A 15,060-nucleotide genomic window follows, 5' to 3' on the forward strand; every position below is an offset into this window, starting at 1 on the left:
ATAGCGTGGAGAAGTTTACGGTCAGTTGTTAACAAATGCAGCACCCATAGAGCAGAAAGTTTTTCACACCTAAAATGTTTATAGGTGTAGTTGACACATCTATCGAAATGTTTGCGATGTCAACAAGCTCATGAGCGTAATTGTAGCGGACACCGTCAAGAGTCGGTGATCATTTAATACAACATTGTAGATTATTTGAAGATTTCGTCAGTCTTAGCAGGTTTTGGATTAACCTTACCAGCTGCCGCTTGCCCGTACAAGACGGCAGTGTCGGGCTCGCACCGACTAAAACCCCTCCCCCTTACTTAACTTAAATTATAATTTACCGAACTTGACCTATAACTAAAATTATATTTTAACGAACTTGACCTAAACACTAGCGGCTTTAAATCTTAACCTAAGGGAGTGAGGTTAGCTTGTAACCTAACCCCCCTAAACTACAGCCCCGCACTGCCGTCAGTGCGGGCCTGACGGCGGCTGGCAGAGCTTTCTCCCCGTACGGAAACCAAAAAAAATAAAATAAAATACAAAAATTATGAAAATCGGATCGCTATTTACAAAATAATTGCTTCCAGAAGCCCGATAGTACGTAGCCTACAGTATCCGTGTTAAAAATAAATCCATCCGTATTATCAAATTATAAATATTAATAAATATATATTATAAATTTAATTTATTACCGACAAATCAATCCGTGTTTGTTTTGGATAAAACATTTCATATCGGGTAAATGTTTTCTTTAAATTTACGTGTAGGGAAACACTCCCCGAGTAATCAGACAGTTCTTGATTAATTAATAATTAGAAATAAAAAATAAAAAAACACAGACGGACAAACATTCATTTTCATATATATGAATTCAATAACGTTTACTTAGCAAATGTTAAATGTTCCGTATGCACGTAAACATCAGAACGTTTCATTTACTAAACGATTTACACGAATCACATTTACCGGGACAAAACAAAATTCTGACAGCCCGTTTTGGTATAATTTTTTTAACTTTTTCAAGTAATCGCAAAACACGGTATTATAGATTAAATAGGGTTTACGTAATCGAAATAAACGGTAACGATTAGCGTTTTTTTAAAGCACTGCAGAGTAATACAGTGTCATTTGACCGAATAAATGAAATCGGTTTAGCATCCGACGAAAATTTATTACTTTAATTATGCGGTCCAAAAATTTTACGTAATGTACAACATAAATGTTACTATTAACGGGAATAATATTTACGTAGCGACGTTTTATTTCTTACTGAGAAACGATCGCGCAAGTTTTATCCGTATTTCAAGTTAACGTTAGGATTTGCTTAGTGCGGTCGGTAACTCTATGTAAGAATTGAATTTCCACGTGGAGGTTTACACACGTTTTTTCTATTTTGTGTTGTTTTCGTTCGTCGACTAATGCGTGTCCGATTTGATTAAAACAGAGTCTACAATTTATTTGCGATTTAATTTATACTCAAATTAGCGATTGCGTATATCTAAGCGGGTTTTCAATAAAGATATTTGCTGTATAACTAAATTGCATACGCATAAAGTTTTGAAAAAAGTTGTTTTTTCCAGGTATATTTCTGTAAACAACGTTAGGAAAAATTCATTCTGTTCATCGATAAGGTAAAATTAATACTTTTTCACGTTTATCTGTTGTAATTTGACGCGGTAACTTTTCTCGTGTAAAATGAAAGAATAATAATTAAAAATTAATCGGGATAAAAACAAGTTAATAAATAAAACATACAAAAAGAAATTACAAAAAAATACATTTGATTACGTAAAAAATTATTTTTTAAAGAAGCTTTTATTTAACTAATATTAATATTAACATTAGTAAAAAAAGGAAACAAATTAGAAAACCGCTTTAAAAGTAAAAAATAAGAATTAAATCAAATTGAGAATTTTAAACAAAAAAATATAATATATTACTGAAAAGTAAAAAATAGATTATATAAAAATCTAATAAATAACCGATAAATAAATTTAATAATTATTAAATTTTAAAATGAAAAGTAATGAAAATATTTGGTTAAATAAAAGCGATTTTTTAATATTTAGATATTTAATTTTGAAATAACCTTGGAAATTCGACGTCTATCGTGCGGTATAAAAACTAAGATTTTCTTAGTAATCGTGTAATTTCCCAGCAGGATTTTCGTTGTCGTAGATTAATTTGAAAGATGAAAGGGTTAAAAAGGAAGGAGGAACGGAAAGAGAAATGACGGAAGGAAAGAAAGATGAACGAAAGGAGAAAATGAAGGAAAGAGAAGAAAAAAAACGTGGGAAACAGTAAGGAAATACAGTATAAATGAAAATGGAAAAAAGGGAGAAGGGTGAAACGGAAAAAATAAAACGTAAAAACTGGAAAAGGAAATGGAAAGGAGAAAAAAAGGGAAAGAGAAGAAAGAGGAAAGTGAAACAGAAATGAAGGAAGTAAACGGAAACGGGTAGAAAAAGGAGAAAACTGTAGAAAGGAAAGAGGGAAAATGGTGGAAAGAGAAAAGGAATATGGGAAAAAGGAAAGAAAGGGAAAATGGAAAATATAAAAAAAAGTGGAAAAAGAAAATGGAAAGCTGAAAGGAGAAGAAAGGAAGGAAGTAAAGGAAAGGAAAAGGAGGAGAAAGTAGTGGAAAGAAAAGAGGGGGAAATGGGAAAAGAGAAAGGGAATATGGTAAAAATAAAAACGGGAAAAGGAAAGAAAGGGAAAATGGAAAAAAGGAAAACAGGGGAAAGCAGAAAGAGAAAAAAGAAAAAGGAAGAGGGAAAGGGAAATGAGGAAAGGAATAAGAAAGGGAGATAAAAAGGAGAAAATTGTGGAAAGGGAAGAGAGGAATGGGGTAAAGAGAAATGGAATGCGGTAAATGAAAATGAGAAAAGGAAAGCGAGGAAAAATTGAAAAGGGGAAAATATGAAACGGGAAAAGGAAACACAAATGGGAAAGAAGAGAAAGAGAAAGGGGAGAAAATGGTGGAAAATGAAGAGGGGTAATAATTGTAATGGGAAAAAGGAAAATGGGAAAGGAGGAAAAAAAAATAAACGGATAATGAGAAAGGGGAAATAGAAGAAAGGGTAAAAGGGAAAGGATAAAATTTGTTAATGTTTTATGAAACTTTAATAAAAAGTGTTCATTTAATCTATATATGTATATATATACTCAAATCTAGCAATAGCGAAGCATTGCCTCGCCGGGTTTGCTAGTCTTATGTGTCACGATGTTTGTACGGGATAAACTCCGTACATACTCTCATGTATGAGATAAAATTTCGTAACTATCTGTAATTTGGTCCAACTTAAAAGATGGATAGTTTTTATCTCAATATTTGTTATTTAAAATTAAATGTTTATTATACGACAATACTGTGTATTTATCGGTTAGTTCTATGAATTCCTAATAGATGGCGGTGTAAGTTAATTCATCGATACAACTCTTTAACATCGTTTGACAACAAGGTTACGTAGACTGTTTATGTTCACGACATAACCGTACTATTTTAATTTTTCGTGAATGATTTTTATAATTATACTGTGTATTGTGTTATAATTGTGCAGTGTATCGTTTGGATATTATTATAATTTTTAACAGAAAAATAATAATAACAACATAAAACTTTATAGAGAACTTTTTTTGTCTTATTAATCTTCATATCGCCTGTAAACGGTGTATTTCTTGCTTGCTTTTTATTTTATTTTGATTTTTTAATCTGTTAATCGTTAATTCGTTCGTTAATTTTGATCTAATTTATTTATTTAAATAATAAATATCAATTTTTTTTCAATTTCAGTATGATGCCGCGGAAAAAATCTAACCTTAACAATGCGTGTAGCAAAGATGCACGACGCGCATGCGTGTTAAGAGAGCCCGTGGATCGGAAGAACAAATTGCGGCAAGAAACGCGGCTCAAAGAATCAGAACAGCAGAAATTCGTAGACAAGAATCTCGAGAACAGATGATGAACGTAAAAACGATCATAAGGTAATAACAGTTTACATTAAAATGCGTGTATTTTTGTGTGTTTGTTCCGTGTATGTACGTTTGTATTATATACTTTTCTTTTTTGATAAAAAAAGGCGTGATAATAATCTTAGTTGAAGTATTTTACCTTTAGCAGGTCACTCGCTCTTTAATTCCGCAATCATCAAATGGGTTAAATGTTTAAAGCTACTTAACATTATTATTGTTGTAATAAACACATTTACGCGCACATTCGCGTGATTATATTAAAATTACGTATCAAATTATGAGATAATTTTATTTCCTGCCGTTTATTTTTTTCATTTATATTATTAAAGCTCATTTTTTAAACGTCTTTAAAACAGTTTTTCGATTTAATTTAAAAAATGTAATAGTTTAAAAATTAAATGTCGTTCAGAATATTACGTAATAACTTTTTTTTAATATCCAGATCGGTTAAATTAAACAAACTTCATATCTTTTTAATAAAACCTATTTAAAAAAAATAATAAACATTGAAAAATAATGTTTTTCAAATATTATTTTTATTTATTTTCTTTTTTTATAATAAAAGTAGACAAATAATTTAATAAACGGTGGGAACTCGGTCCAAAATTTTGGGAATTTAGAGAAGATATTTTAAAAGGTGATCGCTTATTAGCTACTTTTTACCTCCCGGCGAATATATCTAGAACTAATGGAGAGAGTACGGTAATCGTGTCAAAAATGGGGTATCGTATTTTTTGCAAATCTTTACGTTTTAGGGTCCAACTAGTTCATCGACCCAAAAACAGTATTTATGTTATTTACGCTTTTGGCCTTATATCTCTGTATTGACGGAACCGAATTTCTTCAAATTTGGCTCAAATATTTCCAATATGGGGGAGTTAATTACAGTTTTTTTTCTAAATTCGTTCAAGTTGCGGGGGATATCATGAAAAAAATAATTTTGATTTTCTTCATAGGAATTTTAAAAAAAACTTTACTTTAGAAAATTTGTTACCTACTTTGCATTTATAAATAACCAAAAAGAATTTTTCAAAAAAAAATCAACCCTCACCGCTTAAAATTGAAATATATGTTAATGTAATACTAGAAACTTGGGTCTTCATAAGAATAAAAAAAAAAGCTAACACTTGTGGGTTGTTTCAGATGTGCAGCTTACATCAACATACATGAACAACTTAATTTAAAATACTTATCATTTTATTTAAATGTAATATTTTTTTCGTTTATTTAATTCAACGATATAATAATTAAAATGGGCACGCATACCGTATTTAATTCGCGGTTGTGACGGTCGACAGTAACTAAACTAATGTAATTTCACAACTTACATTGAACAAATTTCGCTTTTATGTTCGGCATACTGATGTAATCGCTTGGCTTAACGCACCAGATACCTAGTAAACCGTACATAATATTTCCGGTTTATTTACATAAATGTAACAAAATATGATATAAAAACTTAACATTACTGCCCGTCAAAATCGGCAGATTTTGAATATGAACTATTGATATTGAATATAAACATAAATAATTAAAATATAAAGAATGTAATGTAATACAAATATGATACAATTTTGAACAAAATATAACTTTGTCAAATAATACAAATATTAGGTAGTATCATAGTTAAGATATACATAACTAATAAGTATAGCAAAATGAATACATATAAAAAGAACATTGAATAAAAACTTAACATTTTAATTAATTACCAGATAGTTTATTTAATTAATTATCAGATAATGATAATTAATTAATTATCATTTTAATTTTAATTATCAGCAGATATAATTTATGTATTGGTCTACGAAATACACCATTTGATGTACAAATTTCAACAACTCTTAACTAAATTAGCAGAACCCGTGAAAGCATGAGTAACAATTCCAGATTTCCAAAATAATGGAGAAGTATTGTCATCACAAATTAAAATTAAATCACCCTCACAAAGATTTCTATTAGGAAAACGCCATTTATTGCGTTGTTGCAGTTGATGCAAATAATCTTTAGACCATCTTATTGAAAATATTTTAAAAATTGGTTTCATTGAAAAGGAATCTGCAGATAATTTAGATCATTTTATTAATCAAATTAATTCTTGTATAAGTTAATTGGAGGCAATGAATTTACCTGTAAATCCTTATGAGCTCATTGTTATGCGATTACTAGCATCAAAATTAGACAAAAATACTTGCAAAAATTGGAAGAAAAGACTGTCTAATGAAAACTTTCCTAATTTCAAAAACTTTGTTGAGTTTCTTAATAATAGAAGACAAATACTTGAAAATGTTGCAGCTAAACTTGAGTATAATTCGCAATCAAATAACACTCGCTCTTTTAATAAACCCTTTAAAGGTCAAGGGAAATATAACAATACAAATAAAATTTACAGAAGAAATTTAGTTAGTTACCATGCAAATTCAAAAATTATTCAATGTACTATGTGTAAATCCGATCATTATTTATATACATGTAAAAAATTTCTTGATTTAACAGTAGATGAACGCAAGGAATTTCTAGTCCAGAATAAGTGTTGCTTTAATTGTTTTCGAACAGGTCACTCTGTAAATAATTGTATGAATAAGCATGTATGTAAAACATGTTACAAAAAGCATCATTCCTTAATCCATACAGAGGAAATTCATAAATCTAGCTCTAAGCCTGAAAATAATACTTTTCGTGCATTAAAATTACAAACAAACAAAAATGTTTTATTGTCTACTGCTGTGTGCAATACTGTGAACAAACATGGAAATTATCAGACATGTAGAGTGTTGCTTGATTCAGGCAGTCAAGCCAATTTCTGCACAGTGGAATTTGCTCGTAATCTTGGGCTAACATTATCAAAAAATAATCTTCCAATTTCTGGAATTAATAACTCATTATGTCAATCAAATTACACTGTCACAGTTAAACTATACTCTTGCCATGAAAACTTTACATTAGACATTGTTTGTGCTGTATTATCGACCCTAACTGACAATCTTCCTGCTGAATCATTTTATTCATCTCATCTTAATTTATCTGTAAACTTAATTCTTGCGGACCCAAACTTTAACATTTCTTCAAATATTGATGTCCTTTTAGGTGCACAGTACTTCCTAAACCTTATTCTGCCGAATAAATTTGTACGTAACCAGCATTTTTCCTTGATACAAGAAACAAGACTAGGATATATATTAGCTGGAAACCTTCCTTTAAATGTTACACGTAACAATTCCGTTTCTTCCTTTTTTATTCGTAATGACAATAAACTTCTTTCATCACAGATAGAAAAATTGTAGGAGGTAGAAGAACCTATTTTAGTCAAACAAACCTCTTATGATAACTCAATATGTGAAAGGAATTTCATAGAAAATGCAATTAGAAATAAGAATGGTAGATTTATAGTTACGTTACCTCGTAAATCAGGTAACATCAAACTTGGTGATTCTCTTAATAACGCCAAAAATAGAATTTTGTCTTTAGAATGTAAGCTTATTCAAGACCCTAGTTTTAAGAAGGGATACTCTAATTTTATTAATGAATATATATAGAGACCTAGGTCATATGTCTGAACTTAATTCAAAGGATTTATTGATACCTGACTCAGAAGTTTTTTATCTACCTCATCATGCTGTTTTCAAGGAAACAAGCTTAACAACCAAACTAAGAGTTGTGTTTGACGGCTCAGCCAAATCCAGCAATGGTCTATCTCTAAATGATACACTAATCATAGGACCTAAGGTCCAACAAGACTTATTTTCAATAATTTTAAGATTTAGAGTCCATAATTATGTTATCACATCTGATATCACAAAAATGTACAGACAGATTCTAGTTACTCAGGACAGTAATTTGCAAAGAATACTGTGGCGTGAAAACCCTGAACAAGACTTAAAGCATTATGCCTTAAGAACAGTTACTTAATTTACAACTAGTGCCTCATTTTTAGCTACTAGTTGTTTAGTTCAAATTGCCAATGACAATAACAATCAATTTCCTAATGCCTGCAGAGCCATATTAAATGATTTTTATGTTGATGACCTTATTACAGGAGCTGATAGTGCACATGAAATTAAGCAGTTAAAAACTGACTTAATAACTTATTAAAACAGTATGGCTTTCCCCTTCATAAGTGGTTCTCCAACTGTCAAAATATTGTTTTCTCCATAGATATATATCATCTATGATATATTATCATATATCATCTAAGATATATATCATCCCTTAAAGATGACTGTAAGTAGTATAATTTTTGAATGTCGGAAAGGTCATTTCTAGAATGAATTAAATCATTAAGTCTATTAAAGTAATGCTGCCATTCAAGTAAATTTCCACTAAAACATGGCAATTTAATTGGCTGTAAAAACTGCATTTGATTATTAATAATTGGTTTCATATCGGTAGGATCTGATTTATCAGGAGGTTTTGTAGACATTTTATCTAACAAAGATTTTAATTTACATTCTATGTTACATAGATTATCTTCAGTTTGTATTCTGTCAGTATCCTCATCAATAGCTTCCAACTGAGACTGAATGCTATCATATTTAACTTGTAATTCTAACAAATTTCTTAATTTTATTTGTAAAGAACATATTTCATTTTTTGTGGGGTTAAAATTATCAGCAAAGGTTCAGCAAAGCATTTGTGTGATTGATGCCTTAATTATACCAAGTTTTTTAAAAGTTCCTTGCTATTAGTCTGCAAAGTCTTACTGTTGAGTGCCTCCTGGTCAGTCATTTTTAATTTAATTATATTAACGTAAATATTAATAATAAGAAATTAGACAATAATAAGAAAAGTAAAATTAATAAGATGAACAATGGGTTATGCATATGATGAATGTTGATTCTCGTAGCTCCTTGTAGATTGTCGTATACTCGGCAAACTAAGATAACACATGAAAATACTATCCAGTTCAATTTGGAAATTTCCGACACATCGATTCCACTATTGCTTACACTTTTATAGTTAAATTTCACTGCGTATAATGTTTGTACGCATTACAGTTTTTGGAGTAGCTTGAATAACTATACGAATGAATGTCTATACAAATTAAGTCCATTTTGAAACTTACAATTTAAAATTAAATACGTCGTATTGAATATGTTGCTGAAGTTCAATATCCGGATTGGAGGACCAATAAATATGTTGATTATTTGAAGTTTGAATGATTATAGACGAATATGTATTAGGTTTATGCATTATTTATTGATTGAATTACATTTTGTAAAGAAACATTTTTGATTAAATTCTGGTAATCTTATTTGTCGTAATTGCATTTTAGTTTAACACATTATACATATTTAACACATTATTATACATATTGAGTAGTATTAATGTAATAAATTGAATAGATAAATACATTGTATGTAACCGTACTATTACATATCATCATGTCTTTTGTGTCTACAATTGAGTCAGCTGAGCGGCGAGAAAAAGAATTACGACAATTAAAACTGCCATTACAATATTTTTAAATAAAAACAAAATATGACATTAAAACTTAACATAAACTATTTTATATTAGATAAAATATTAGTCAAATATAACATTCTGAAAACTTAAAACATTACTTTGAAAAGTTCAAATAAAGTAAGAGGTAGTTTAATGTAATAATTTAGATAACTTTAAAGAGAAATGCTCCTTGCCTTTGCTGCTGCAAATTTATTGTTTACATCCTCAAAATTTATGCTATCAGTAACCTCCTGCTTCACATTCCTGCAAAGCCAAGGCTGAAATCTTTCCTATCCCGCAGATGATCTCAGGTAGAACAGGATAAGTTTTAACTTATGAAAAGACCTTCCACGACTACACTGGATGTTGTAACTGTCAGTAAAATCTGTCAGTAAAATACCACACAATGTAGCGAAGCAGGTCCTCCGGTGTCAAAAGCTTAACATCAGCCTTGTCTTGAATAGCATTTGCCGGTCCGTTATTTCACTGAACATCTACAAGTCTATATCATAAAAGCTTCTCGTGAAATGCATCTCTGTTTTAAGCTATTTTCATTAGTCAGGTACATCGGTTAATTTATATCTAAAAGAAAAATAAAACTGATTTCAGTTGATTTTAACATACAAATTGATGAACATTACATTTCAGAATGAAACTGGAAGTGCATTTAAGAGGGGAAAACATTTCTATTCGTAATTATGCAACATCAATTTAGCATCCCTCAGATACTGCATCCAGGAACGGATGTCCTCTCCTCTGGTACTCCCCTTGCTACACCACTGTGCAGTACCAGGATATTGCCTTACCTGTTTACAATATTAGGTGTCTGGGCATAGAATAAGACAAACCATTTATGACTACCGAATGGGGTCTAAGTAATAAGTTCTGTTGAACCAACGTTACATTTGCCACACCAAATTTACAACTTGTTTTCTATCTTATAGATACAGTCATAGAAATAATAAAAGCAGGTCGTCCCCAAATCAATAATAGTATATATTTAATACAATATTAAAATCTTTTGTAAGATCTATAAAGCCAAATATAATTAGTTTATTCGGAAAATGTAACTTTTTATTATTTTTTTCTACAATTGAAACTGTTGTCTGAAATGGAACGAAAGCAATAGGCTGACCAGTTTAAAGTAATAGTTTGGGTATTTATAGATTTAACTAGAGTTGAGTTTTATTCCTGGCAAAGATTAAGAATCTTTTTACTCTCATCTTATCTATCTTGTTAAAATACGTGTGTAACATATCTCCAAGGTCAATAAACTAAAATCAAAAATAATAACGTACTTATTATTATCTTTATTTTGTAATTATTTGGTACTCTTGATAATATATAGTCCAGATATATATAGTGACAATGGTTCTGATTATGTTTCTCCAAAAACCAGTCTATATAAAAATCATATGTGGAAATAACCATCCTTGCAAACTACTTCAAACAGTACAGGTTTCACCATTGTGCCGAGAAAAAATGTTTTAGAAATGCTCTTAAAGTAGGAAATTGGTTTAAAGGACAATTCTTATCGATGGTTTGTTTCCTATGCAGCTGAAGAAAAGAAACGGTTAATCTAGAATGGGAAACCACCATCAGCTTTGACAACATTTAAGAACCGAATCGATGCACCGTCATGAAAATTTATTTCTACGCTGGAACGAGTAATTATGTTAAAACTATGGGGTATAGATAAATTTATTAAGGTTGATGAAACCATGCATGAAAAAATGCAAAAACAAAACTATGGTGATTTTCTTGCTCAAGTAAATTTTCGGAGATATCTGTCAGAGATTAAATAAAGCATTCATTAGAGACTGAAACATTAAGAGGGTATTAAAGTGATTTATCAAACCGTGCTTCATAAAATTAATTCAAAATACTGGCATGCTTGCAAACTGTAGGCAACCAGTTACAATCAACAAAGGCCGGATTAAATAGATGGTACCCACAGTCAAATAAAATACAAATGTGGGAACCACGCTTGTAGTTCCAAACCAGTCATTTGACTGGTTTGATGCAGCTCTCCAAGATTCCCTATCTAGTGCTAGTCGTTTCGTTTCGGTATACCCCTACATCCTACATTTGTTTTACATATTAAACATCAAAACAATTTGTTTTACATATTCCAAACGTTGCCTGCCTGCACAACTTTTTTCCTTCTACCTGTCCTTCCAATATTAAAGCGACTATTCCATATTTAGTCCATATTTGTCCATATTTAGTAATTCTACTTCCCAAATAGCAAAATTCTTCTACCTCCATAATCTTTACTCTTCCTATTTTCACATTCAGTTTAGATTTCCATCTTCATTATTTCTGTTACATTTCATAACTTTCATTTTGTTCTTGTTTATTTTCACGCGGTAGTTCTTGCGTAGGACTTCATCCGTGCCATTCATTGCTTCTTCTAAATCCTTTTTACTCTCGGCTAGAATTACTATATCATCAGCAAATTGTAGCATCTTTATCTTTTCACCTTGTACTGTTACTCTGGATCTAAATTGTTCTTTAACATCATTAACCGCTAGTTCTATGTAAAGATTAAAAAGTAATGGGGATAGGGAACATCCTTGTCAGACTCCCTTACTTATTATAGCTTCTTTCTTATGTATGTCAATTATTACTGTTGCTGTTTAGTTGCTGTAAATATTAGCAATCATTCTTCTATCTCTGTATTTGAACCCTCATTTTCTTAAAATGCTGAACATTTTATTCCAGTCTACGTTATCTAACCCCTATTCTAGGCCTATAAATTAAAAGTATGTCGGTTTGTTTTTCTTTAATCTTCCTTCTACTATTAATCTGAGTGCTAAAATTGCTTCCTTATACTTTTCCTGAAACCAAATCGGTCTTCTCCTAACACTTTTACACTCCCCTCTCAATAGTGTACAGAATTCTAGTTAAAATTTTTGATGCATGGCTAGTTAATCTAATTGTTATGTATTCTTCACATTTATCTTATCCTGTTTTCTTTGATATCATGAATATTACACTCTTTTTGAAGTCTGACGGAACTTCCCCTTTATCATAAATATTACACAGTTTGTATAATCTATCAATCGCTTCCTCACCTGCACTGCGCAGTAATTCTACAGGTATTCCGTCTACTCCAGGAGCCTTTCTGCCATTCAAATCTTTTAATGCTCTTTTAAATTCAGAACTCAGTATTGTTTTTCACTCACCTTTCATCCTCTTCGACTTTCTCTTCTTCCTTTATAACACCATTTCCTCCGTATAACTCTTCAATATATTCCACCCACCTATCGCCTTTTGTATTATAAATCTGTGTAACATCTTTCTTTAAGACATTATTAGATTTTAATTTATGTACCCCAAAATTTTCCTTAAACTTCCTGTATGCTCCTTCTATTTTACCACTGTTCATTTCTCTTTCCACTTCTGAAACCTTTTCTTTAATCCACTCTTCTTTCGCTAGTTTGCACTTAATCTTCGATAGTTCCTTTTATTTTCTACATTCATCTATCAGCTGCAATATATCATCTGAAATCCAAGATTTTCTACCGGTTCTCTTTGTTACGGCTAAGTTCGCTTCTGCTGATTTACGAATTTCCCTTTTAACATTCTCCCATTTTTCTTTTACATTTTCTACTCTACCTTTTTTATTCAGACCTCTTGCGATGTCCTCCTCAAAAATCTTCTTTACCTCCTCTTCATCAAGCTTCTCTAAATTCCACCGATTCATCTGACACCTTTTCTTCAGATTTTTAAACCCAAATCTACATTTCATTTTCACTAAATTATGGTCGCTGTCAATATCTGCTCCAGGGTAAGTTTTACAGTCGACGAGTTGATTTCTAAATCTTTGCTTAATCATGATATAATCTATCTGATACCTTGCAGTTTCGCCTGGCTTTTTCCACGTGTATATTCTTCTATTATAATTTTTAAACCGGGTGTTGGCAATTACTAAATTATACTTCGTGCAAAACTCTATAAGTCGGTCCCCTCTTTCATTCCTTTTATTCAGTCAATATTCACCCGCCATATTTCGTTCCTTGTCTTTTCCAATGCTTGCATTCCAATCTCCAACTGTTATTAAATTTTCATCTTCTTTTATATGTTTAAACCACACATAAACTAATAAAAATTGATGTATTCTTACATCACCTTGATAGCTGAGTTCAGACAGAGCGGTAAGTGAAAACCCAATAATGCTTATCCATTTGAGAAATTCGCCCGATTGCCAACACAGTAATTAAGTAAACATATTTTTTAATGATATTAAAAATTTGAATAATAAGATGACAAAAATGGCCTTATGATTGTACAACTGATAAGAAACCGCAGCATTATTTTTATTTTGAAGGCCGGTCTATAAAAATCTCTAGTTCATCACCTTTCTTTACTAAAAATAAGAAAAAGTTGACAATATATGATTTAAGCACAGGCTAATTTAGTTTTTACATCACTGCCCAAAAAAGAGTGTAATATATTTAGGGTGTATGTATGTATGTATGTTCCATCATAACAGCTCAACGGTGAACTGATTTAGATAGATGACTGGAGGCTAAACAAAAAAAGACACTAGATATATGCCCCCTCCCCGTTGGAATCCCTGCATTACCCGTAGTGTCATAGACTGTATAGTAAACATAAAATTTGGTACATCTTACAAGATTGCCTAAAAAGGATTGTAATTTATGTCGGTATTTATGCTGTTTCTATGATAGCAGCTCAATGGCTTAACCGATTTAGACCATATGGCCCTGCTTTGGAATCGTTACATTACTGGAAGTATCATAGGCTATATATATATATATATATACACATTTGTTTAAATAAATCAAAAAAATTAAATTTATTTTTTATTATGAACTGGTATTAAAGATAAACACACACCCACAGAGAGAGAGAGAGAGAATGAGTGAGGGAGACACACACATACGCGCGCGCACCACCAAATAGATGGCTACTTTAGCAATATAGAATTGGGTATCTAGCATTACTTCCAGAGCCATGAGCGTGGGATAATGATCTGTCAAACCAGTACTCAGATGCTGTATTTATGGATAATGCTAATTTTTCTATTTTTGATTCTCATTAGAGGGGACTAAAAGCATCAATATTAATGCGTTTCACAACAGACTTGTCCCTCTGCAGACGTCTTTTGATCGTCTTATAAGTACAGAACACAAGACATCTGCAATTTTTCATCAGTACAGTGTCTGCTTTGTTGGTGACTGCAAATCGTGCTGTTTCTACTGCTCATGAAGCGCAAGCGCAAGTTGTTCCAAATTTTCTTCTTTTTATTTTGAACTATTTAAAACGTTATTTTATAATGTAATAATTTTTTTTTCTTTTGGAAATTGTATTAAACAAAATAAAAAACAATTTCAGCATTTACACCGAAGCTAATTTTCATGTTAGCATCATCGGTCCATTAGTGGTGGGCAAAATCGGATGATTTTAATAATCGAGATATTGGTAATATAATATTATAAATAATCGAATGAGTCATTCGAAATATGAATATTACTAATATTTTTTCACGAGTACAAACATTGAATAATATTATTAGTTGACGAGTACACTTTAATACAGAGTGATTTTTCAGTCCTGTTACCCGATTGTTAATGTCTGGTCATTTTTTTCTAAGAAAGGGAAATTTTATTTTGCGACACGAAGTCGGTA

The 15,060-nt window shown here is 30.9% G+C and overlaps 2 protein-coding genes across 3 annotated transcripts in view; both read left to right on the forward strand.

Moving 5' to 3' along the window:
* The window catches only part of LOC142317340 (uncharacterized), a 121,026-nt gene that overhangs the window by 82,650 nt on the left and 23,316 nt on the right, over positions 1-15,060 (forward strand). For both annotated transcript variants that reach the window (XM_075353817.1, XM_075353819.1), the window contains exon 3: positions 3,782-3,972. The gene's annotated coding sequence lies outside the window, so the exon portion shown is untranslated. The remainder of the gene's footprint in view (positions 1-3,781; positions 3,973-15,060) is intronic.
* LOC142317990 (uncharacterized) lies at positions 7,510-7,869 on the forward strand. The gene has a single exon (XM_075354524.1). The coding sequence runs from the start codon at positions 7,510-7,512 to the stop codon at positions 7,867-7,869; it is 360 nt and encodes a 119-aa protein (XP_075210639.1).

The sequence above is a fragment of the Lycorma delicatula genome, chromosome 1 (assembly GCF_047948215.1).
Source record: "Lycorma delicatula isolate Av1 chromosome 1, ASM4794821v1, whole genome shotgun sequence".
Taxonomy (NCBI): Eukaryota; Metazoa; Arthropoda; class Insecta; order Hemiptera; family Fulgoridae; genus Lycorma; species Lycorma delicatula.

Bases quoted from the DNA above. Each gene is read 5' to 3' on its own strand.
- LOC142317990 (XM_075354524.1), top strand. From the start codon at position 7,510: ATGTCTGAACTTAATTCAAAGGATTTATTGATACCTGACTCAGAAGTT.